General features: G+C 55.6%; 1 protein-coding gene across 2 annotated transcripts in view; it reads left to right on the top strand.

The window, feature by feature from the left end:
• TXNRD2 (thioredoxin reductase 2) overlaps window positions 1-24,630 on the top strand; it is a 45,080-nt gene that overhangs the window by 7,857 nt on the left and 12,593 nt on the right. For both annotated transcript variants that reach the window (XM_059676228.1, XM_059676229.1), the window contains exons 5-11: window positions 373-447; window positions 1,845-1,923; window positions 2,392-2,454; window positions 6,606-6,676; window positions 14,413-14,432; window positions 15,218-15,309; window positions 17,554-17,728. In XM_059676228.1, the coding sequence (XP_059532211.1) occupies window positions 373-447; window positions 1,845-1,923; window positions 2,392-2,454; window positions 6,606-6,676; window positions 14,413-14,432; window positions 15,218-15,309; window positions 17,554-17,728 (575 nt within the window). The remainder of the gene's footprint in view (window positions 1-372; window positions 448-1,844; window positions 1,924-2,391; window positions 2,455-6,605; window positions 6,677-14,412; window positions 14,433-15,217; window positions 15,310-17,553; window positions 17,729-24,630) is intronic.

The following is a 24,630-nucleotide window of genomic DNA, read 5'->3' as shown; positions in this document are numbered from 1 at the left end:
AAATAGGATGACCTGACCCCAAGGCCAGTGTTTTGGGATGGAAGCTATTTTAGGTTTAGCAGATGGCACCTGGTCCACTGAGAGTCACACACAGGCCCCTTCGTGGTTCCCGGTGACCTAGACGCAGGGCTGCTGCCCTGTCCTGACCACTGGGGACCAAAGCCCTGTTTCCCATGAGTCCGAAGGTCCACATTCCCAAACCTGGACAGCGGTGGTGGCCATGGGGACGGACATCATGTTTGACCATTTTTAGAAACATCTCCGTTTCTTGGTGTTTCTGTTAACACACTATTTGCATCTAACAGTCTGTTTGGGACTCTACAGCTACCACTTCTGTGGTGGCTTTTAACATTTTGTTTTGTACGATAACAGGAGGAAAATGGCAGAAGCTGTTCAAAACTACGTGAAGTCCCTGAACTGGGGGCACCGGGTCCAGCTGCAGGAGAGGTACTGAGCCTCGCCGCCCCCTGGCCTTCCCTGGGTCATCTCAGACCTTGACAAGCCCTTACTCATGGGGGCTCAGCAGCCATGAGATGAGAGTCCCGGCCCAGAAGGTGGAGCGTGCAGATAAGCAGCTGGCAGGCGAGTGCCCTGGGAGTGGAGGCTGCCCTGCGGGGTGGCCCAGCAGAGCCCAGAGCAGCGAAGTGTGAGGTTCACGATGTAGCAGGTTTAGCAGGCGGCCCCTGTTCTGGCTTCCGGCTCCCTGGGCACGGTGACGAGGCCTGGCGCTGTGCGCTAGAGCAAAGGCCTGACTGATCACTCCAGCCTGAGGCCAGCAGGGCCCATCAGCCCTTTGGGATCCCCAGCCCAGATGCTGACATTTCCTGCCACCAAAGCATCTCCCATCCTTAGGGAGAGGCGCCTGAGACTGTACTTGACTCAGGCTAAGCTTTGCTCCTTATCCAGTCGTTCTGCCCTAGGCCACGTGGGTCATGGAGGAGACCCACTCCCTCAGAGGTCTGGTGGCCCTCATCTGAGCACCCTTAGCTTGGTCCCAAGGGATCTTCCTGGCCGTGCAGCAGGCAGCTGTTTTGTGCCCCGTTACCCAAGAAAGCTGAGCCAGGAGGCTGCTACCCCGGCTTCCCCAGCGGTCCCTCGGAGAGCTAGGCCACATCGCATCATTTCTTCTCTGAATGGGGCTCGCTGCTCCCCAGTGCAGTTTTCTGGAGGCGTCAGGCTCTGCCGTTTGTTCTGTCTGACCCCGGGCTGGCACCAAACAGGCCGGGCAGTGGGCTGACTCTGGAGCTGCTCACAGAAGGAGGCTGGTGTGGAATCGTGTGTCTGTGTCCTGCAGCTCTTCATGGGTGAGCAAGGACTTCTGTAGGAGCTTCAGGTGGGACGTGGAGGCACAGGGCTTGGCATTGGGGAGAACGCCAGGTCAAGGTGGTGGAGAAGGCTCCCCAGCGCCACCTAGAGCCCACACCACAGCGTAGCCTTTGTGATCAGAGAGGGTGGGTTGCTTCCGTACACCCTGCTCCCGACCACCCTTGTGCTCGACCCATTTCCTGGTCTCACTATCCCTAAAGGTTGGGGGTGCTGCCTGTCCTCTGGGCACTCTTCCTTGCCAGCGGGAAATTGGTGGTTGGGATGTTTTGGGGTAACTGTGTGCACTTGGGGGTCTCTTTCTAGTGGAACGTGCCTGACCCCTAGGGGAGGCCGTGCTTCTGCCCCTCCCCCGTGCTTCCTGGCACCGTCTCTCCGCTTCCCCACCTGGACTGTGGGTGGAGGATGTGCACTGTGGGATCGCGCTCACATTTTACTAGCCACCCAGTGCTCCCTATTTCATCGCACAGGTGATGCTGAATTTGTATAGGAAATGTTTGAAAATTCTATTTATTTTGCAGAAAAGTCAGCTACTTTAATATGAAGGCCAGCTTTGTGGATGAGCACGTGGTTCGCGGAGTCGCAAAAGGTGGGAAAGAGGTGAGTCCCGACCAACCGTGCCTCGGACTGAGGTGCTGTTCTCAGTAATCAGTGCTGCTGAGCGGACGAGGCAGATTCCTCCGAGGCTCCTTGTCATTCTCTATGAGGGATGAAGCAGATCATGGGCGATTCAGGTGCCACGTGGGGTGACGCGTGATGAGGCCACGGAGTGGGCGATCACACCCTTGCACGGTTTAGTGGGGCTTCAAGGAAATGAGACACCCACAGCGTGCTTTGTAGACTGTGAGGTGCTTGGAGTAAAAGCAGCTCCCTGTCCTCTTCTGCCTGTCCCTGGACCCTAACAGGCTCCCAGCTCCACAGGGCCTCTGAGCTGCTGCCCACAGGGTCCGCAGTGCCCGGCAGGGGTTGCATTAGAAGCGTGGGTCTCTGCCCTGGGGTACCTGCTGGCAGAGGCGTGGGTGACCACAATGTATCTGTCTGACCCTGGCTTGCTTGGTTTCTTTTCAGACTCTGCTTTCGGCTAAGCACATTGTCATCGCTACTGGAGGGAGACCGAAGTACCCCACGCACGTGAGTGTCCTCGAACACAGCCTTCCTGCCGCCCTGGGCAAGATCATGGTCTCTGGGCTCATGTGATATACGGTTTACTGTGCTCATGCTTCCTGCCCCAGCAGCACCCCCACTCTTCCTCTTCTTTAAAAAAGGTTTTTGCGTGCTCACTATCGTTACTTTCTATTTTCCAATTCTTCCTTGAATCCACTCTGCTGAATCAGGTCACCGGGACCCCCACACTGCTGAATCCTAAGAGCCATTCTCAAGTCATTCTTAAAAAAAAAATAGTTTTTATTGATTTTAGAGAGAGAGGAAGGGAGAGGGATAGAGAGATGGAAACATTGATGAAAGAGAAACATCAATTGGCTGCCTCCTGCATGCCCCCTACTGGGGATCAGCCCGCAATCTGGGATAGAACTGGGAGCCCTCTTGGTTCCTGGGTCGATGCTCAATCACTGAGCAACATCTCAGCGCCACTTGTTCTGTCTCCTTTGTTGGTTCTTCCTTTTCTCTTCAGCCTCAGAACATTGGAACGTCCAGGACTTAGACCTTGTTCTTCCTCCTCCAAACCCAAATCTTTTTTTTTTTTTAATTGACAAAATTCACATACCATAAAATGTACCCTTTTAAAGGATACAATTCAATGACTATTTCAGAGTTGTGCAACCATCAATCACCACTACTTAATTCCAGAACATTTTCATCACCCAAAAATGAATCCCCAGACCCCTTAGCAGTCACGCCCCATTCCCTGCTTCCCCAGCCCCTGGCAACCACCGGCCTGCTGTCTGTCTCTATGGACATGTCACATAAATGGAATCACGCACGGTGTGGCCTTTGTGACTGGCTTCTGCACTTGGCATAACACCTTCAGGGTTTGTTCATGATGCAGCCTGTATCAGAACTTCATTTCCTTTTATGACGAATAATATTGCATTGTATGTGTGTGTCCGGTTTGGTTTATGCCCTTGTCCATCGATGGACACCTGGGTTGTTTCCACTTTTAGCTTTTACAAATCCTGCTGCTGTGAACATCTGCGTAGGAGTTTCTCTGTGGACTTAAGTTTTCACTTCTTTTGGAGATATAAATATATATATATATCTCCCTACCTTGGAGTGGAGTTGCTGGGTCATAATAACTCTATGTTTAACCTCCTGAGGAATTGCCAGGCTGTTTTCCAAAGCAACTACACCATTTCATATTCCTACCAGCAGTGTGTGAAGGTCATACTTTCTTCTTTGCTTGTCTCATAGTTTTTTGTTGGTAACGGGACTTTTCTTTCTTAAATATATTTTTATTAATTTCAGAGAGGAAGGGAGAGGGAGAGATAGACACATCAATGATGAGAGAGAATCATTGATTGGCTGCCTCCTGCACACCCCACACTGGGGATTGAGCCTGCAACTCGGGCATGTGCCCTGACTGGGAATCAAACCGTGACCTCCTGGTTCATACATCCATGTTCAACCACTGAGCCACACCAGCCAGGCAATAACAGAACTTTTCCAAATTAAATAATACGTTAACTCTGGGAATCAGAGTCTCTCTCCACTGTAGGATTTTGTGTATTGCTGTTGGATGATTTTTCTGAACTGATTTTGTAAAGTCTTTATTCTTCGTTGTGTGAGGCCATTGAATTCTCTGCTCAGTTAGCTTAGTGGTCAGCTAACGACAGAGATTTCCTTAAACACCTGGAACCAAGAAATCTCCCGTCCTTGCCGAGGGCCCCGTGGGCATTTTGAGGCATACCTCCGACACTGAGCCAGGCTCAAGGAGCTGCCTTAGCCCTCACTTCCTGCTGGGGCAGAGCCCAAGGTCAGCCAGAGGCTGAGAGCTCAGTGCCATTTCAGGCCTTTCCCAGGCATGCGCGCAGCCCAATGCCGACACCAGGCCACCTAGATCCCAGGAGTACGCTGGAGCGTTTGAAAGCCCCAACGGACCTCTCCGGCCCCAGCTTTTCCTTTTCCGCTTTTGGTCCGGCTGTTGTGTGCGTCTGTTGTTATCCATCACCGGAGGCAGCCGTGATGTTCAGTCACTGGGCAAATCCTCCCCAGGGAGCGGCTTTCGGCGCTGGGCGAGGTCAGGGGAGGTCAGAGGAAGACCAGCCTATGGAGTGGGGTCTCTCAGGGAGCCCCCGGCAAGGCCTGCCGATGGCTGCTCCGTTCTGCTCTCTCCATGCTGTCATTTTTCAAGGCTGCCACTGAGCTGGGGGATGGGACTAGCGTACGTGAAAACTCCACAGGACTTACCGTTCTTACCAAGTTCCGGCCATTTTTCTTGACTTAATGTTCCCTGTGTTGCCACAAGCCGTCGGTTAACTTCTGGAGTTAGGAAAAAGTCGAATCTGGTCGCTTTTGCCAGTTCTTTTGCTGTTTTTATGGAGGGGTGGACCTCGGGAGGCCCTCAGTCCACACCCTGTTTGCTGACGTCACCTCCTGGCCCCGTCTTACGGGGGGCTTCTCTGTCCTCCCTGCTACCAGGAAGGTGAGCTGAGGAAGAGGCCCCAGGTGGGATGAGGCAGAAGGGGAAGCAGGAAGGGAGGACAGAGGGGTTTGGTTGAGCCACATCCTCAAGGGTCTCTCGGGGTCCCCGGGAAGTGGGTGCTGCAAGCCCTGAGCCTCCACATGGGCCGCAGCAAAGGGCACAGGCCCACAGGCCACACGAGCCTGAGGACTCCTGCCTCCTACTGAGACCCAGATGGAGCGTGGACAGAAGAACAAGGACTGGTCCTGTTTCCTCGCAGACACCTAAACCCCGAACCTCCAGCTTCTGTTTTGTGCTTTTTCTGGAAATGGGGCACCGAGGAAAAAGCTCACCTCTGTCCTCCGAGACCACTGGGCATTCCCTTCAGCTGTCGGGCCAGCAGGAGCAGCCTGGGGCGGGGGGAAGCTTGTGCTCAGGGCTGGGCCTGGGCAGGCTGCTTGGCTCTGAAGGCTGGCAGGGCGCTGTTAGTGACCCCTCGCCCAGCCTACAGCCCCAGGAGCCGGATAGTCGTCTCAGCTCCTTTGAGGCCCCGGGCAGAGCTGCACGCAGCCCCACACCAGGGTGCCCTGTGGAGGGCGCTGGCCTGGCTCCACTCTGCTGGACCTCGGCGGGGCAGCTGCCGATGTCTCTATTTGCCCAGAGGGAGATGAGGCAGGAGCTGCGGGTCCTAGTCCTGGCTGTCCTGTTCTCTGACACCTCACCTGGGGTGACCCTGCCGCCCACCCCCCTGGGTACCTGCCAAGACTTGCTTGTGTTTCAGTCCCTTTGATTTTCAGACCTTTCGGTTTCCCTTCAGCAAACCCAAGAAATCCCTGGCTTTATTTTTTTTGCCAGTTGGAATCATAAACTGTTTGAAATCCATTTCCTCTCCACCAGCACATCTTACTCTCACAGGCCTGAGGGAGTGCTCGCCTGGTGTCTTTTTTTTTTTTTTTTAAGTATTCTTTAAAAAAAATATATTATTGATGTTTTACAGAGAGGAAGGGAGAGGGATAGAGAGTTAGAAACATTGATGAGAGACATCGATCAGCTGCCTCCTGCACACCCCCTACTGGGGATGTGCCCGCAACCCAGGTACATGCCCTTGACCGGAATTGAACCTGGGACCCTTCAGTCCGAAGGCCGGCGCTCTATCCACTGAGCCAAACCGGTTAGGGCTCGCCTGGTGTCTTTCCATTTGCTCAAGAGCCCCTCACCAGGCCCCACTGGGATACAGGAGGACCCATATAATTCCTGGGCATGGCCACCTGTGCTTTCCCTCCAGGGTAGAGGCCATTGGTCCTTCCCGTCCAGCCTTCAGCCTGGTGCCCTTGGAGATGGCTTGCTCCTGCACCCCTGCCTAGCTTCCCCCTCCCCTCCCCATAGCTCTGGGTCTGGAGAGAATTGGGGGTCCTGGAGAGCGGAGAGGAAAGCTGCTGGCCGTGCCCTGGCTCTCTGGTCACCTTGCACAGCCAAGGAGAGGCAGTGCATTCATGCTGGGCAGATGGCACACCGAGTTAGATACAGACAGGTCACCTGTCCCTAGAGGCCACAACCTGAAGAATCTGTGGAGCAGGAGAGTGCACCCACAAGTGGGCTGGGTGGGTCTGGTTGTGTTGTGTCTACAAAACGGGTGTCCCCTTTGAGGAAGTCTCTAGGACAGGTCAGATGACATCCTCTCACATTGATCCTTTTTTCTGGATAGATTGAAGGTGCCGTGGAACATGGGATTACAAGTGATGACATCTTCTGGCTGAAGGAATCCCCTGGAAAAACGTAAGACCTGATACATGCCTGAGTGGGGGGCCCCTTTGTTCATTTCTTAAACATCAGGGCCGTGTAGGATACTGTGTGGTCCTCTCTCCTAGTGCATTCCTCAGAGCTGTTCTAGGTCCATAGAGCTCCTGCCTGTAGGTTATGGAGGGGACTTCATGCTCAGGACAACCAAAAAGGCCACCAGAGGGCGACAGAGGCTTGGTCGTGAGCAGCACTGGGCTGCCTTGGGACTTGCCTACAAGGAAATGTGGGTGGAAAAATGTGTCCAGAGGTGGACAGGCATGTGTGCACAAGCATAGATGTGAGGCGTGTGTGTGTGTGTGTTGTGTACATGGGGAGTGTGTGCATGTCATGGTGCTCTGCTCACCACCATCATTTCCTGTTCACCAAGCATCTTTGTTCAGGGAAAGGCTGGATTCTCTTGAATGGATATATTGTAATTTATTTTCTCTTTTCACGGTCCTGGAGCATCTCAGTAGTTTCTCTTTTTCATTGTTATAACATGTTGCAATGGGACCTTTGGTGTTTTTCATTGTTATAAAATGTTGCAATGGAAACCTTTGTGTGCATCTTATATACCATCACAAATACTACTACTTCTTCTTTTTTTTGGTTAATCCTCACCTGAGAATATTTTCCCATTGATTTTTAGAGAGAGTGGAAGAGAAGGGGAGAGGCAGAGAGAGAGACACATCGATTGGTTGCTTCCTCATGCGCCCCAACCAGGGCTGAGGATTGACCCTGCAACCAAGGTATGTGCCCTTGACCGGAATTGAACCTGGGACACTCGATCCGCTGAGCCAAACTGCCCCGGGCATAAGTGCTTCTTATGTGTAACACATACCTGAGGGTGTCTCAGAAGTAGAAACCTGAGGTCCAAGGCAGATGCCCTTCACACCTTCACACATCTGCTGACATGCTCCCTCCTGGCGGGCTGCTCCCTGTTCTACCTCCTCGTGTGGGCACCAGCTTTTCCATTGGCATAAAAGTGAAAGGGGCCTCTCCTGCCCCCATCAGGGGAGCACCAGGGGCTTCTGCCCGAGGCACGTCTGGGTCCCTCCCAGCATCTGCGCTCAGGCTCATGCAGGTTTGTGTCCCTCTGTCCATCACCTTCCACAGGCACCCCCGGGCTATGGTTTGTCTTTTGACTTAAAGGTAGTTTTTCATGCAGAAATTTTTAATGTTTATGTTGTCACATTTATTCCTTTTTTCTCTTTATGCATAATTTCTGGGTTTCTGTTCTTTTATCTTGGACTATCCAATAGGTTAAACGTGACCTGGTTTTATTTGCATTTGCTATGATTATTAATCTTTTTGTGTATCGGCCATTTAAAATGGAGCATCTGTATGTGAGTTTGTGTGTGAATGTCCGTGTGCCTGCGCGCGTGTGTGAATTGTTAGCTTGGTCCTTGGCCTGCTTTCTATCTGGTTTTCTTTTTCTTCTCTTATCTCTTATCTTCCAGCTGGTTTGCATATTAGGACTGTGATCCCATGTCGTTTATGTTGCAGGCTTTCTCAGCTTGTCATGTCTTTTAACTTGTGCAATGTACAAATGTTTTTTTTAATGTAACTTAGATCTCTTTTTACACTTAATGGCTTTTAGATTTATTGCATGTTCAGGAAGGCCTTCCCTACCCCCAAGATCTTTTTTTTTTTCTTAAAAAAAAAAAAGCTTCTGTATTTTCCCTTAGGGCTTCCACCCTTCGGCTTTGCCTTTGTGTCCGGGGTGTTTGCAATTCATCTGTGGTGTGGTGGGGTGGTGACCAGGCTGCTGGAGTCCAGCGTAGCTGGCCGCTCAGCCCCTCAGGCCAATCTGAAAGCTCCATCCAGGAGTTGAGTCCCTGCCCTGCCCTGGCTCTCAGCTCCGCTTTTCCTGTGGCATTGGCAAGAGTGCCTGGCATCAGAGGGGTAGGGTGGGAGGCCCGGGTGCAGTGGGTACCGGCGGCACGCGGTGAGGTGGTCCTGGCTTGCGCTGCTCCTCTGTGGCCGTGTGCTGGGGGCCGTGGCCCATTCGTCCAGGAAGACACGGCCCCAGATACTTTGGTCGGGAAAGAAACTGTAGTGTTTATTTTCTTCAGAAAAGAAAAAAAAATTTAGAAGATTTTTTTTTTAAACAAGCTCTTTCGTTTAGAAGGAATCTAGGTATGTTATTGTTTAAGAAAAAAAGTGTTTGCAATGTATCAGTCACCCGTTTCGTTCTGAGCATGATTTATGTGAGGAAATGGTTTTTTTAAAAAATTAAGCTGGAGATATATCCCTGTACGATGCTTCTGTGAAAATGCAGCTTTTGTCCGGTGCTGTTAATGCAAGTTGTAACAGTGTGATATGGGAGTCAGTGTTTACATGTTACATTCCTCCGCGCAGTCAAAATAAGCCCGCAGGGTCTACAGTAGCATTTCTGTATTTTATCAGCTTGGGCTGGGGCTGAGGGGGAGGCCTCTGCTCACACTTGGAGGGGCTGTTTCTGCCAGATTTATTTGCCTTATAAATATTCCCCGTGTTTATTTTAACTCGCCTTTAAAATGGAGCTGAAATTAATATGGACCTGAGGGCTGCCCCCTGGCCCCAAGTGCCTCCCGTCGCCGGGCGGGACGTTTCTACTCGGCCCCATCAAGGAGGCCAAGCTGGTGGCCAAGGGTGCCCGATGCGCCTGGCCTCCCTCTGCAGCGGGCACTCTGTCCTCTGAACAGCTCCCCAAGGCCAGTTGGAGGCTTTGGGTGGCACACCAGGACCCAGCTTTCTCATGGATTCTGCTGCATATGCAGGCCCCCCCTCTTCTCTTCCTGTGATGGGGCCTGGGCAGCAGAGACCTTCTGCCATGGTGCACGGTGACCAGTAGCTTCCGATCTGGCACGTGGAGCCCATGGAGGGCCTGTGGCTTTCAGCCTCTCGCGTTTGCTCTGCCACCTTTGTTGCTCTTTGGACCCCCACAGCCTCAGTGCTGTCCTAGCCTCGTGGGCATGGGAGGAGACCCTTTCGTCCTTTGCTTGTGTCCAGGTCTGAGGAGCCCAGGGCTAATAGATGGCAGAGGGGGTGGCCCAGCCCATGCCCAGTCAGAAAACAGAGTCAACACCCTCACTACACAGCTGGGTACCCGATTTGGACCTCCTGGAGGTGACACATCCCGTGTAGAGGACTCCAGCACGTGCAGCGTGAGTTCCCGAGTTCACAGGCAGGACCTTCGGAGGCCAGGCGGGCTGGGCCAGCACGTGCGGGGCCTGAGGCAGGCTGTACAGGTTGGCATCCTCAGCTCTGCCGCCTGAACGCCAGCTTTGTGTCCGGCTTATGTGCCTTTTCCATTATTCTTGTTTCTTTCTCGCTCTCTCTTTTTTAAAAATATATTTGTATTGATTTCAGAGAAAAAGGAAGAGAGAGCGAGAGATAGAAACATCAATGATGAGAGAGAATCATTGATCGGCTGCCTCCTGCAAGCCCCCTACTGGGGATCAAGCCCACAACCCAGGCATGTGCCCTTGACTAGGATGGAACCTGGGATCCTTCAGTCCATAGGCTGATGCTCTACCCACTGAACCAAACTGGTTAGGGCCTTATTTCTTTATTTTTGTGTGGAAATGCAGGGTGGGTTGAAGATGTGTGGGTGATTCTGGAGGAAGGAAGGTGTCCTCTGGGCTGGCAGGGGAATAATGGCCGCTTTGGGGAGCTGTCCCTAACCAGTGGAGGAAGTAGGGGCACAGAGGGGGTGTCCAGCCCTGCCTAGGGAGGCCCAAGTCCTGCATGGCCCGTCATTCAGCTGGGCAGCCCCCGGCAGGTGGAGGGAATATGGAAGGGGAGAAAGGGGCCCACTCCCCACAGCTCCTGGAAGGATGCAGGTACTGGGGTATCTAGACCCAAGTGCCCCCGAGGCAGCCGGGTTCCGCCTGAGCCACGGCCCCAGGATGTTTGCTTGTTCACACGAGGGCCCTCTCCCCTGAGAGGCCTTTTGGCCCCAGGCAGCCCGGTTGGGACTTGGGCCCAGCACCAACCTGCTCAGGCCCAGGACCATCTGGTCCCTACGTGTTGCAACTGTTGGCATGCCTTAAGGGTAGGCAATCGGGGTCACTGTACTCAACCCCCTGGGCTTCCTGGCCCAGCTGCTCAGCCCTGCTGCCTGGGGCTCGCTCTGGACTTGAGGTCAGCTCTCTGCAGACCTGGCTCTGAGCGAGAGCTCTCGGCTGACGTCAGTGCCAGAACTTTCTCTAATGGCCAAGAGGACTTGAATGAGACCGGAGCCACCTGGGACGGCTCTTCTCCCATGTGGGACCCACCAGGCAGCAGAATTGCCATGTCAAGGTGGGACCCAGGACCCTGTGTTCCCAATGCCACTCGGCCGCCTAGGTCTCCTGGAGTGTCTGCAGAGGGAGGCGCTGGCCGGCCTGTCCCGCATGGCCCAGCTCGCTTGCCAGCCGGAATGTGCGCGGCCCTGCGGCTGCTCCACAGCCTGACCTCTGTCCTTGGGCCCCAGCGAGCGTGAAGCAGGGAGTTTGTGACTTGGGCTGCCAGTCAGAGGAGGCCATGGCAGGAGCTTTTGTGTGACCCTTGTTGAGTTCAGAAGCTGATTAGGTACTGTAACCGCTTTTCCCTCTTCCTAAGAGCAGGAGAGAAGAATGTAAATTTTATTTTACGAAGCACCACAGCCATAATTTAGGAAAATTCACTGCAGCTTCATTTTTCATTTTCTGCCCGACTTTCATATTCCTCTAGCGTGACATCCTCACGTCCAGAAAGGGAGGTGAGCCAGCAGCTTGGACCTGGCTACTGGCTGTACAGCACTGCTGACCACCTCCCTGCGTGTCCCTGGGACTAAGTCGTGGAGGCCTCGGGCTGGGGAGACACCTCCTCAGGGCGGCAGTAGTTGTGAGGCCAGAGCTCGAGGTGGCATCCGTCATGAGGCCAGAATGTAAAGATCTGCGCCTGGTGGAAGTGGGCCCAGCAACAGGCCCTGAGGGTGGGAGGGGGCTGGCCCACACGGGGGAGGAGGCCTTGGGTCCCCCATCCCCTGTGCTGCCTCCATGGGGCCTGCTTGGCATTTCCTGCGCTGGCAGGACTGCCAAGGGGCCAGGTGCCTGCCGCGAGGCCCTCACTTTGTGTGGGTATTCCCCTTGGGGAGCAGAGCAGGGGCCTTCAAACTCGAGAGGCAGGTGGAGAGCTCTTTAAGCCAGGGCTTCCCGGGCCTGAATTAAGGCTTTTGTTTCTGTTTCCCCCCCATTCAGATCTTGAACAAGAAAGCCTGCCCTGTGATTAGGCTAATCCCGCTGTAGCTACACCTTCGTGTAAAATGTTTGCACACCGAAAGGCACAGAGAGTAGGACTGCTCAGAGCACAGGGAAATGGAATCGGGGCCTCCAAAGGCCGGTGGTGACTTCCGGCGTGGGCTGATGGCCCAGACCTGGGCCTCCTAATGCAGAGATAGGCAAGTTTCCAGCCCTCAGAAGCTTACGCCTCCCTCTCCCAGGTGCAACAAGCTGGCCCCCCACTTCTGCTGCTGGCACTGCTGTCCTCCCGTGGCCAGCGTTGGTCACTGTGACGTAGCACCCAGGCTCAGCCCCATCATCCTCAGGCCCCTATCCAGGCCGAGCATGTCCTCAGTGGCCAGTGGAAGCTGGTCTGCAGTTTCAAACTTACCAATAAAAAAGAGATGGCCCCCTGCCTCCTGGCACTCTCCCCACTCATGACCTGGAGGCTCCACTTTTGCTCCATCTCGTTCTTACTTGAGTCCATTCGAAGGGGTTCCCTGGCCGAGTTCTCGGATCCTTCATTCTTCAAAGAATAAGCATTATTTGATAAATTGGGATGCCGGGTGGAGTGAGAACCAAGATGTTTGATAATCCTGCCTCGTGAAGGCAGGAAGAGGCCCAGAGCCACCCTTGGCACCTGTGGGAGGCCTGCTTTTGTTTGTGGGATTTCAGCTGCACACATTTGGTCAAGGACAACCCCTTCGGAAAGGCCTGGCTGGCTCCTGCCTCCTCCCAAACATGCCCCCTGTTGGCGACTCAGAGCTGGTGGCCCTGGGGTTGGGGGCACTGTGACTTTGAGGTAGGAGTGGGAGGCTCAGTGCACTGAGGGGTGTCTGTGGGAGGAGCTGGGAGTCAGCGCCTGCCTGCCCCATCTCTCCATCCAACCCCCCATCTTTAGTGCAGGAGGGTAGGGAGGAATGCGGGGGCTGCAGAAACATAATGTGTTTGCCCAGATCAGGAGACCACGTGGCTGTGTTGTATACAATGTGGCATGAGGGCCTGGAGCTGTCCTGTAGGCCACGGGCTGTGGACAGTCCACTCCGCAGGACGGCCCACTTTTACAGAGACAGGAAGGCTCGGAGATGAGCAGGGCAGGCCATTTGGAGGACAGAGGGGTTGCCCTGGCGGTCAGCACACGCCACTGCTGCCACTGGAAGCAGGGGGCAAAGTGCACTCGCTGTGTTGTATGGTCAGCATTGATGCTCTGGCTCAGCTTTGTTCCTGTGTTTGAGGCAGGGTAGCTAAAATCTGTTTGTATCGTAATTTCATATCTTACAGAAAAGCTTATACCTTTCACCATATACATCAAGTCCAAAAAAAAAAGTTAGGTCTTTTGTAATTTTGAAAACGTGCCTATGCATAGACGTGTAGGTGACACCACACGGGTGCAGGAGTCCCCTCGGCTTCCCCGTGCACTGAGCTCGCTGCAGTCTCCCAGGCGTGACTCCGTGGCTCTCTCCAGCTCCTGAGAGGAAGCCATGTGGCAGTTGCTTCTCTCAGGGCACCTGTAGGAGTGTTCCCCGGGATCCGCCACTTCTTGAAATGGAATTATATCATTAGTACCTGGCGGGATTAGAGCTGACATTAGGCTTAGCCATCCTTACATCACCTCCTCTTGTTCAAAGGCTGAAGCAGTGATCTGACAAGCCCACCCACACATCGCCTCCCAGGCTGGGAGTTTTCATTCTGCGTTAGGTTCCGTGCACGCGTGCATGTGTGAGCATGCGTGCAAGTGTGTATGTGTATGCATGCCAAGCGTGGAGCTGAACTGCGGGAGAGCGTTTATACTACTGTGGCAGGTACTTTAAACGAGTCTGCTGGGTCCCTGTGTCCTGTGTCTGCCTCTTCTCCCAGGCACCCTTCTCCTTGCTCAGAGACGCTGGCTTTCCAGGCCCTGGGCCGGCGTGTGCTGGGGCTGGACAGACAGGTGTCAGCCTCCCGGCCTGGCCTTCCCTGGTCAAGAGTTCTGCCCATAGACGATGCTTTCCAGGAGCCCCCACCCACTGTGTGGTGCCCTCCCCATTCTGCAAAGTGTCCTTGTTTCCACCGTGGCTGCAGGAGGTCCAGAGAGACCCCAAGGCAGGGCTTACCTGAGGAAGAAGGAAAACCCTTCTGCTTCCTCGAACTGGGCTTTTCCCAACAGGTCCCTGCGTCCATGCGGGTCCCACTTCCAGGGCCTTTCATGGGACATGTGCTGTTTTGTCACTGGCCACTCACATCCTTCACCACCAGGCAATTTTCTGATCCAATGACACTGTTTGTCATGTATTTCCCACCTGCAGCCTCTGGGAAGTGGGTTTTGTACCTTGGGACAAGCTGTTTGAACACTTGGTCTCAGCTGACTCGCCGCAGTCACACGTCAGCTGACTGAGTGCCTTGCACGGAGGCTGGAGAGCCCTGTCCCCATGGCAGAGCCCCCCCGTGGAGCAGCTGCCTGTGTGTGACGGTGGGCCACGTGTGACACTCACTTCTGCTCTTCTTCTCTGCGTTCATTCCTAACAGGTTGGTGGTTGGAGCCAGCTGTATCCTTTGACGGCGTGCAGGGGACCAAGGGCAGCGCCTGCGTCCCGAGGGGGGAAGCTGTGCCCAGAGCCCTCCCCACCGCTCTCCCTCTGCCCGAGAGTACACTCCGCTGCCTGGAAGCAGGCACTTACAGGGCCACTCAGGGTGGATGACCTGTGCTCAGGGGACAATTTTAGGCTGACCTTTGAGTCTAGGGCTTCCGGAGGCTGTTCCTGAGCCACACACTGAGCGGCTGAGGCAGCTGGGCCAGCTGGACGCAGCCGTGAGGCAGGTGATCCTCCCTGGAGAGCAGCCCCACTCGCTCAGGTCCGTTCCTTTAGAGGGAGCAGCAGACCAGGGGGGTCAGGAGAGGAGCCACAGGAGGCCCTGGGGTCAGGAAGGGGGTCATTCCGGGAGATGAAAGTGCTGGGACTGCCAGCCGAGGACACAGGCCAGGAGCTGCTGCCTTGTGTCTTTCATGGACGGGGCGTTTCCTCTCCATCACCACGTGGACCCCACAGAGTGGGCCTCATCCTAAAGGCTGAGATGAAACTCCGGGGAGTCTGGACAGATGCCCCGTGGAGGCAGAAGCCACCCGGCCCGTAGGTGCTGGAGGGAGCCCCTCCCTTGTCCCCCACATTTGAGAGATGAGGGAGGGGTGCTCTGCGGCTGGCGTTGGGAGACTCCTTTGGGCCGGCTGGGGACTGGTGGGAAGTGGGCTGTGGTGTCGGGCCCTGGGGATCTCGCCACGTGGCTCCCGATGTCATGATGGGCTAGCGAGCACTCCTTAGCTTGTCTCTGGCAGACGTGGCCCTGGAGTGCGCCGGCTTCCTCACCGGCCTGGGACTGGACACCACCGTCATGATGCGCAGCATCCCTCTGCGGGGCTTTGACCAGGTACAGCCCAGGCCCAGCTCCCACCCTGTGGTCTGCTCACACCAGCCTCTGGCCCCAGCCCAGGCAGGCGCAGGTGTGGGCTGGGAGCCTCTCAAGTGTGTGGCCCTTGAGTTGAATGAGGAGGTTGTTCATAAAACATAAAACACCTGCCAGGGTGGAAGCAGGGCTGTCATGTAGAGCGCGTGGCAGCTCTGGGCATGCTGGGCCAGCCTCTCAGGCCTCGGCTGTTCCATCAGCAGGTGTATGTCAGCAGAGGTGCTGGCCCCACCCCTTGCCGGGGTCTATTGGGGGTGCCCCCTCAGCAAGGGGAGCATCAGGCAAGGAAGCAGGTGGCAGACTGGCGAGGCCTGGGCGTCCACTTCAGAAGATAGCAGCTCCTGGCCACCTGCCATAGACTGAAAGACGGGACCCGCGAGCCCTGACGAGCACTCGGTTCCCTGGCCGTGGGCAGTCCACCCTGAGCACTCGGAGCATCAGCATGGCCTCTGAGGCCTCATCGCTCACATGCCTTGTACAGGGGCAGTGCCAGCTGAATGCACAGTGAACCTGTGTGCCCACTCCTGACCGCTGTGTGGCAGGAGCCAGAGGGCCATCTCACCTGCGCAGGTTGTCCTCACGAGGGTCTGGGACGCAGACACCCATGCTGATGGCAGATGCACCCATGTGAACAGCGTGTTGGATGTTTTTAACTGAAAACTCTCCAAGGAAAGGTCACCTGTTAAAATCCAAGCGTGGGGTTGTTATGATGGCAAACCCTCCGTGCCTCCCCAAAGAAGATAGACAGCCCATCATCACACAGTCCCACTGGCCCTCAGTCCACCCTCCGCTCCTGGGCCTGTCCTGCCCGGTGGTGCAGAGACGTGCCCGCCATGGAGGGCCCTCCATGTGCGCAGAGGCCCCGAGTGCCTGCTGTGGGGACAGGCCTCTGAGCCCCGGGCTGTGGGGAGAATGTACAAGGCAGCAGACAGGAGCCACGAGGAGGCCACACAGAGGAGGCAGCAGAAATGAGGCAGGAGAGGCAGAGGAGACTGCGGGACCAGGGCTGCGGGAGGGCTGGCCTTGGCACTGAATGGAGGCAGAAGCTGGAGACAGTGGGAAAGGGAGCAGTTCCCAGAGAGGGGCCAGTGGAGGGAAGGAGAAGAGGCTGGATCAGGCCTCCCGAGGGGCTGGAGTGATCGAAGCTGGGCTGGAGGCATCGCAGCAGGGGAGGTGGTCTGATGCCTGGGTACAGTCCCACTTGGAGGCAATGGGATCACCCAGGGGGGCCGGGAGGGGAGGGAGCAGGCTCCAGGTGTGCCCCGGAGGAAGGACAATGGCAAGGCCAGGCGGCCAAGGCCGTGCTTCAGCAAAAAGAGTCCATCAGAGCTCTTCATGCAGCCCCAGTGGCAGGCCTGGGGACAGTGAACCTGCACTTAGCTCAAGGGGGCCAGCAATTCCCCTCAGACTGCGACAGGGATGTCCAGGCGTCCAGGAGTCCCGAGGGCTCCAGGAAGGGCAGGCAGCCCCCCTGCCTGCTCCTGTGACGGGTGCGACAATCCCAGAGAGGCAGGGCTTCTCCTGGTGTCCGCGTCCCTAAGTGAGCTGGTGCATCTGAGCGGGCAGCAGAGCATTTAAAGTGACTTACTTTCTCCTGAAGAATGAAGCTGTGGCTGACTGCCTTGGTGACAAGCCCCACGGTGGCTCCGGAACTAGGATCCCGTCCGCAGCCTGGGAGCGCAGGCTGGGAGCAAGGAGCCCTCTCTATAGATGACTCGCCCCCCAGCAACACCCACTACCCCTGCGTTTCTTGTTGGGGAACTGAGGGGCCCACCTACTGTCCCAGCTCCCTGCTCCATGAGTGAGGGTGTGGAGCCCCCAGGAGAAAGGGGTGCTTCTCTGCCATTACTTTCAGTGGAGACAGTTAATTAGCATCTACACAGCCCAGAGGTCAAGTGCATCCTAACTGAATGGCTCAGGGGTCTCTGGTTTAGAGCTGGGGGCTGGGGAAGGGGGTGCCCGATGGTCTCCTGGCTCTTCTTTCAGTTCCACAGGGAACAAGGGGGCCCGGAGGTGGGGGTGGTCTGCATGGGGCCACATAGAAGAAGGGGGCCCTGAACCCTCTCTTTGGAAGAGACCCCTCTTACCCCCACCTCAGGGCCTTTGCAAGGAGGCAGGCAGCTAGGTCCTCTCTTCCTGCTTAGTCACCAGTAGCGACATTTTTCACTCCCACCTGGTCCTCATAGCATTTTCCTCTGGGCTTTGCAGCAAATGTCAACCTTGGTCACGGACTACATGGCTTCTCACGGAACCAGGTTTCTGAAGGGCTGCATCCCCTTGAGAGTGAAGAGGCTCCCGGACAACCAGCTTCAGGTCACCTGGAAGGACGTCGCCTCTGGCAGGGAGGACATGGACACCTTCAACACCGTCCTGTGGGCCATAGGTAAGGTGTGTGAGCCACGCGTGCGCGTGCAAGAGTGCACACACGTGGAGAGCGTGGCACCGCCTCCCCCTCCCACTGCCTCCAGGGCCTCCCTCACCCTCTGGCTCTTAGGTGGGTTGGCGCTACAGTGCACCTCTTGGGCCGTCGTAAAGACTTGTGCGATTACTCCTGATAAACTTCCCAGTGGGTTGCTGGGCGCTCTGTAGGTCATCACATGCTACGGGGGGGCCATTATACTGGCCTTTCCAGAAGTCACACTGCAGATTTCCAAAGACAGCATCTAGTGACAGGACAGAGACCTGAGGCCTTTTCCGGCCAGGCATGGGCTGTGTTCTCATCCTCCAGTGCTCTGAGAGGCCTCGGAGCAGCTGTTGGTAGGGCAAAGGCTGGGCAAGTGTGGCTCTCAGAACTCGCCCATTGCCCACCTTGCCAGACACACGCCCTCCCAGGTGGGGCCCTCCCTGCACTCCTAGGCCACCCCCGAGGAGGAGGATGCAGAGTGTGGGTGTGGTGGGGGAAGATCCTTGCCCAGGGCCTGGACCTGGGCTAGATTCAGGAGGGGAATGGGCTTTGAGGAAAGGCCTGGAGCTGGGTAAGAACAAGGGGCCCAGACACCATGCCCTCGGGAGCTGGTCTCTGCTGGGACGTTCTTGCTGTGGCTTCTGGGGTTAGAGCTGTTTTCCTCATCACCCGCCAACTTGCATGTTAAATCGGGGTCTTGCTCACCCTTGATGTTTTCAGTGTGAGGGGTTTCCTCCGCCTGGTCAGTTGTCCTCTTCGGTGAGCGTGGGCTGGAAATCCATGTGGCTAACAGGATTGTCATCGGGCTCATGCCCATGAAGCGTGTGGGTACCGAGCGCTCAGAGGGCGTCCGGCCGGTGCTGGCTAAGACCTGGTGGCTCGGTTCCCGTGCACCTTGAGGTGGGGCTCCTGGCAGGAGCAGGTTTGCATCACAGAGGGGATTTCTGAAAAGCCTTTTCTCCGACTTGCTCAGAGTGATCGGAAATCACAAGGGGAGCTGAACTCCATAGGAGTCAGAGCTGCTCACTTTGGTGGTCAACATGAGCAGATCTGAAGAACAAGGAAAAGGATCGGAAATGCCCCAGAGTGAATTTAGTGCCTCTTCATCAAACTTCAGTAAATTACCAAAGGAAATATTCTTGATCCAATTGTAAAAGTAAACTTTAAGTAGGTTTATGCTGATGAACACTGAAAGATTGTATAACTGTTCAGACCCAGAAATGTAAATTGACCTTTAATATCTTAAACTCCGCTCTAAACTCGGAGGCGCATGTTTCTCTCTCCCGTTTGTACCCCAGCACTAGCCCTGTGTCTTCTGACGTCTCTGTGCCCCCCACCTCCCTGGCCTCCACCTTTGCACCGAGGCACAAGCCTGCACCCAGCACTACCTGCTGAGGCCATGCTGATGGCAGCAGCTCAGAGGGCAAGGGTCTGTGCCCTCGGAAAGCTTTAGGGTCGCCCAGCTCCCAGACGGGGCCTGGTGGATGACAAGCAAGGCCCCCCCACATGCATGCCTGCCCTCCCCCACCAGGAGCTCATTTTATTTTTTGTGTTTTCAAAAAGAGCATCCCCAGACAGTCTGCCCGGCGTGATTGATGCTGGGGGTGTAAGCTTTTCACAGCCCTTGGCCTTTGACCTTGCTTCCCCAGGCGGCGCTGCGGAGGCGGCGGTTTCTGGCACGCCTTCTGGGGCTGCACGGGCATGTGCTGACTTTGCTGCTCGCTCCTGGGCCAGATTTTGTAAACATCAGGAGCTACTTCCCAGTTGAACGACTGGGAATGTTTTCTGCCGGTTTACTCCTGTAAGCCTTTAACCAAAGCTCTATTTCTACTCGCAATAAAGGATGATCCGATCCAGGAGGTTAAAATAAAACGCCCTGGAGGCCACACAGCTGGTGCAACAGAGCTCTTGGACCGGACATCCCGCCCCAGCAGTGAGCTGGGCTTTGACATCAGTTAAAAACAGAAAAGGGAAGGATGCCCCTCATGCCCCGTGGACACACGCAGAGGGCTGCCAGGAGCTCCAGTGGGGCTGAGTGCCGGCCTAGCCCAGATGCCCATGTGCCTGATGCCTGGGCCACAGCTGGCGAGGACAGTGCATGTGGGGATGGCGAAGGCAGCCCTGCAGTCTGGAAGCCAAGGAGGACTCTGAGCCTCTTCCTCCGCGTAGCCTTGATCTCCACGTGGTGGATTAAACACATTAGCAGTTAAAGCAGTTAATTGCTGTGCAGGGGGCCCTCTCATTGTTTGTCTCTGAATCACCCACCCACACCAGGTGTCTCAGATAATAGACTGGGAACTCGCAGCGAGGAGGATTTCCTGTCTGCAGATGTGCCGATTACAGTGCTGAGTGAAGACAGTCAGCCTGTGCTGCCGGCTCGAATTCGCCCTGCACAGTTAACCAGTTGTGGCCTGAATCCCCGCTGTCTGGGGGAGCAGGAGCAGGACGAGTTGTCAGGAGTGGACACTTCGAGCGTCAGTGCTTCTAGGCTGGTGGTCAGCTTTAGTTTAGCTTAGGTTTTGTTTCAAAGTGCGGGCGAAAGGGGTTTGGACCGCAGCCTGGAAAGCCACAAGCCGAAACCCCTGCCCCTCAGCATCTCCAGCCTCTTGGGAAGATGCTGTCCTTCACTCGAGGGAAGGATGAAGGCTTTGGCACATCCATCCCGGGCCCTGGGCATTCTGCTCACTGTTGGAAGAGCCAGATGGCCGTGTTCTCAGCGCCCACAGTGCTGGGAGGGCTGTTCCAGACCTGCCTCGGGAGCCCCCAGGGTCTCCTGGGTGGGACCTGGGGAATCAGCCCTGAAGCCATTTCCTTTTCTCAGGCTTCATACCAGCAGAAGAGCTGTGGTTGTCCTCGTTAGGTCACTCTGAGCCGCTAAGGGGGTGTAAAAGGAGCCAGCAGGCCCTGGCGCTGAGGCACTGGGGGCCAGCGTTCCCACTTCCATCAACCACCACATTGAGGCGCCCACCACGAGCCGCTCTTGCGTATAGCCCACCCACACAGCCTGTGTACTGGACCATGGCCAGGGGCACAGGAGGTGTGCCCAGGGAGCCATGATGGGGGTCCACCACGCCCAGGGAGGGAAGCACATCTGTCCAGGGTGGACTTTGGCCTGGAGCTCTTCTCCCTCTGCCCCCGGGATCGTGTTCCAGGGCACATGGTAGCTGTCCGTGCTCACCTGTGCTCATCGGATGGCGCTGCCACACCACACACACGGCTCCCAAAGTCCCTGAGGAATTTCCCCCACGGTGCCAGGCAGCAGGAGAGGGGGCAGGATGCACAACAGAACTGAGCCCCAGGGCTGGGGATTCATGGGTGGGAGTGCTCCAAGTCAGTCCAGGGCTCCGGCTCCTCAAGGTCATAGATGTTGGGGACGAGCTTGTGGCCTGACCAGGGATGCAACCTGGATTGGAGAGGCTCGGGTCCAAGGCCACCAGGCCTGTTCTCTGGGACCGCATCTTGCTATGGCTACAGGAAAGCACGCGTGTGGCTGTCTCCTTCCCAGAGGGGACTCTGCGGTGGCCTGGCTGTGACAGGTCACACACAGAAGACTGCTCTGTGACAGACACCTCGATTCACCCAGTGCCCCCCCGCCCCTCCCTCTCTCAAGGTGGAGCCGCTGGCCTTAAAGAATGAACTACTCTTCTTCTGATATTCTAATGCCTTTTAGGTCAGTGCACATGTCAAGTTTGTAATTACTGACATCAAGAGAGACCCAAATCTGCTGTGTCTGTGCTTTCTTTTTGGAGGAAAAGAAGACATTTATGGAGCGCATGCCTATCGGCACTTTCACAGGCCCAGGGGAGTGGCCACGGGCTTCCCTACCACACCGTGTGGCCGGCAGTCACCACCGCTCCTGAAGCAGCGCCATCGGCCGTGACCTTCATTTCCCTCCGCCCCGGCTTGCAGGGGCAGAAGCCAGGAGAGGGGCAGCGGGAAAACAGTGCCCTGTGCTCCCAGACTGGCCTCATGCCCTCTGCTTGGGATGAGCCACCAGCCAGGATGGAGAGCTGTGCCAGGTCTGCAAGCCAGCTTCTTGTGTCCAGGGTCACCGTGCCCCCCACAGCCACCAGAGCCACCAGAGCCACCCAGCCGCGGTGCTCACAGGGATCAGATGGTGTCTCTTACCCAAGTCAAATCCAGGATCTATGGTTAGAACTTAGCAGAAACCAATTAGGAAAAAAGGAAAGAAAAAAAAAAAAACACCTTAGTGAAAGTTCTAGAGATAAATGGGCACCACATTAATGTGCACAGTCTCAACTCTGCAAGTGGCACTCGGAGCAGCCAACAGCGGGAGAATTACATCTCTAACTGTTACAACTCTAATTGCCGCCTGCCAGGGAGCACGTTCCTTCCGGGGGTCCCTTGGACCCGGCTGTAGCTGGGACTGAGCTGGAGATTGCAGAGTCCATGGCTGACTGCAGGGCCAGCGTGGCTTTTTTATGCGATGCCCGTGCTGGCATACAGGCTTAGTCAGGAGAGACCCACACATGGTCTTCCAGTTGGACTCTGGCCAACAGACATGTGCGCCCCAAGGGGCAAGCTCGCCCCGCTTGTCCAAGGAGCCTTCCAGGTAAGAGGCTCCCTCATGATGGCCTAGGAGGCCCTGGTGGATGCTGGTGGTCCCAACCAGCAGCCCACCTCAGGTCACACTGAGGTCCAGGACCTCACTCATTCATTCAACAAACATGGAGCCCTGCCTGGGATGCCGAGGCCAGCAGGATAGCAGCTCTCTGTCCCCGGCGGGCTTGCAGCTGTGGATGCGCCTGGGACTCACTGAGAAGGGGCCATTTGAGAAAATAAAAGAAGCCCTTTGCTGTTTTTATCATTTCCCCTCAAGTCTGAAGGAGGACAAAACATATATAATGCATTTTTGAAAACTAAGGCTCCGAAAATCCAACTAGAGATTCCGAAGGTGTGAGTTCCCATTTGTGCCTGGTTCGAGGTGCTGCACAGGGCTGGCCAGGGGGGAGTGGCCAGCTCTGGGGGTCCACGTGCACCTCAGGAGGGTCGCTGGTGGGGGCCGTCAATGAGCCTATGTGTTAAGCTGCTTCCGGGCCCTCGCCCACGCTGCCTGTCCAGCCGCCTAGACTCCCGAGCTCCCGGCACTGAGCCTCCAGCTGCTTCCTGCAAATCCTTGCTGCATCTCTCTGATCACAGCCCTCACTCGCCCTGTCATACCCCTGCTGGCACTTAAATCTTACCTCGTTACACGGATTGCCCTTCACTCGTCAGAACATGTGCTCCAGGCAGGCGTGAAATCGGAGGGAATGCCCGTCTTCCCGTAATGGATGGAAGAGGCACGTGAAGCTGCCTGTGCCCAGTTATCTGCGCCCCAGTGCCCGGCAGAGCAAGGAGTAATTGACCAGCGGTTCTTGGGGTTCTCAGACTTGGCTTCTCAGCGGCTGCGTGGTGTGGCGGCCAGTGAGCAGCAGCAGCTGTGGCATCAGAGGAGGGCTGGCCCAGTCCGGTTGTACCAAGAACATCTGGGCTGAATGCTGATTCTGCCACCACTTTGGGGCCCTGGGTGGTGGGTGCTGGGAAGGAGGGACTGTTTCTCCTCAGAGACAGTGGTCACATGGTCCTCCAGAGGGACCAGCCAATGGGCAAGGCCGGGCCTGGTGAGGGCAGAGCGGTGTGGGGCCCATTCAAATATTTATGCAGATGGTTGTGGCCTCTGAGGAGGAAGAGAGAACATCTGTTTGTACCTGGAATTTTAATGTTCTCATTGTTTGCTGTAACACGGCAGAGTATCATACGTGTATTCCCTAAGAAGCTCTTACAAGGCAAGAAAGTCATGAAAATGTCTGTAAGTGAATGAGAAAAGGCAGGAACTGACAATTCGCAAGAGGAAATAGAGTAAATGCGAGGCCAAAAAATAAGTTTGCTAGTAAAGATCAGCACTGAGAGCGCTGAGCCCTCAACCCCCCCTTTGGGAAGGAGCAGAGCCCAAGAAGGAGCCATGGGGGTGCGGCGTCTGCCGGGCCCCACCTGGCCCGTGGCCCTCTTCTGAGGACCTGCCCCAAGGATCTAAACTGACATGTGGACAGATCGCCATCTCCAGCCCCATGGTGTCCAGGGAGCAGAGACTTGGGAGCCTCCAGGAGTCCCACCAAGGGAACCATTCAGCGATACTTGGACCCAAGCTGGTGCCAAGAGCCCAGGCTGAAGGGGGAGAGATTCTATATGGGGCGGAGCAGGAGTATTGGGGGGGGAGTATTGTGTGTGACATGCAGGGTGATGCAGCCTGGGGCATGGTGGGGGCTCCCCTCTTCCCCCAAATCCTTTGAGGAGTGGTATCTTTATTTTTTTAATCTTCACCAGAGGACATGCTTATTGATTTTAAAGAGAGGGGAAGGGAGAGAGAGAAACATTGATGTGAGAAAGAAACATCAATCAATTGCCTTCCCATACACAGCCGAACCAGGGATCAAACTTGCAACTTTTTGGTTTACGGGACGATGCTCCAACCAATTAATAGCCATACTGGCCAGAGTAGTACCTTTATTTCTGCATAAGATCAAAGGAAAATGGTCAAGGAGATGACTTGCCTGCATCTTGCTTTGTGCCATTTATGTACAGCCTGGGCCTAGGCTGGGCATTGTCCATGTGGTGGAGCCACCCTGCTTGTGTGGCCAGCCGCTGGGTTCCACCATGGCACCCATTCTCCCCCCTCTGGGCCTCCGGGGGTCCTAAAAATTCTGGCTTCAAAATGGACTATAGAGGCAACCTGATTCATGCATTTGTTAAACTTTTAAACTTATCTATATAGTAGTCCCCTGTTAGGCATGGTTTTACCTTCTGCTATTTCAGTTACCCACAGTCCACTGAAGTCCAAAAATTTAAGTGAAGGTTCCAGAAATAAACAGTGCATACGTTTT

This window comes from Myotis daubentonii, chromosome 19, assembly GCF_963259705.1.
Source record: "Myotis daubentonii chromosome 19, mMyoDau2.1, whole genome shotgun sequence".
NCBI classification, from domain to species: Eukaryota; Metazoa; Chordata; class Mammalia; order Chiroptera; family Vespertilionidae; genus Myotis; species Myotis daubentonii.
This window is presented reverse-complemented; position numbering and strand designations above follow the sequence as displayed.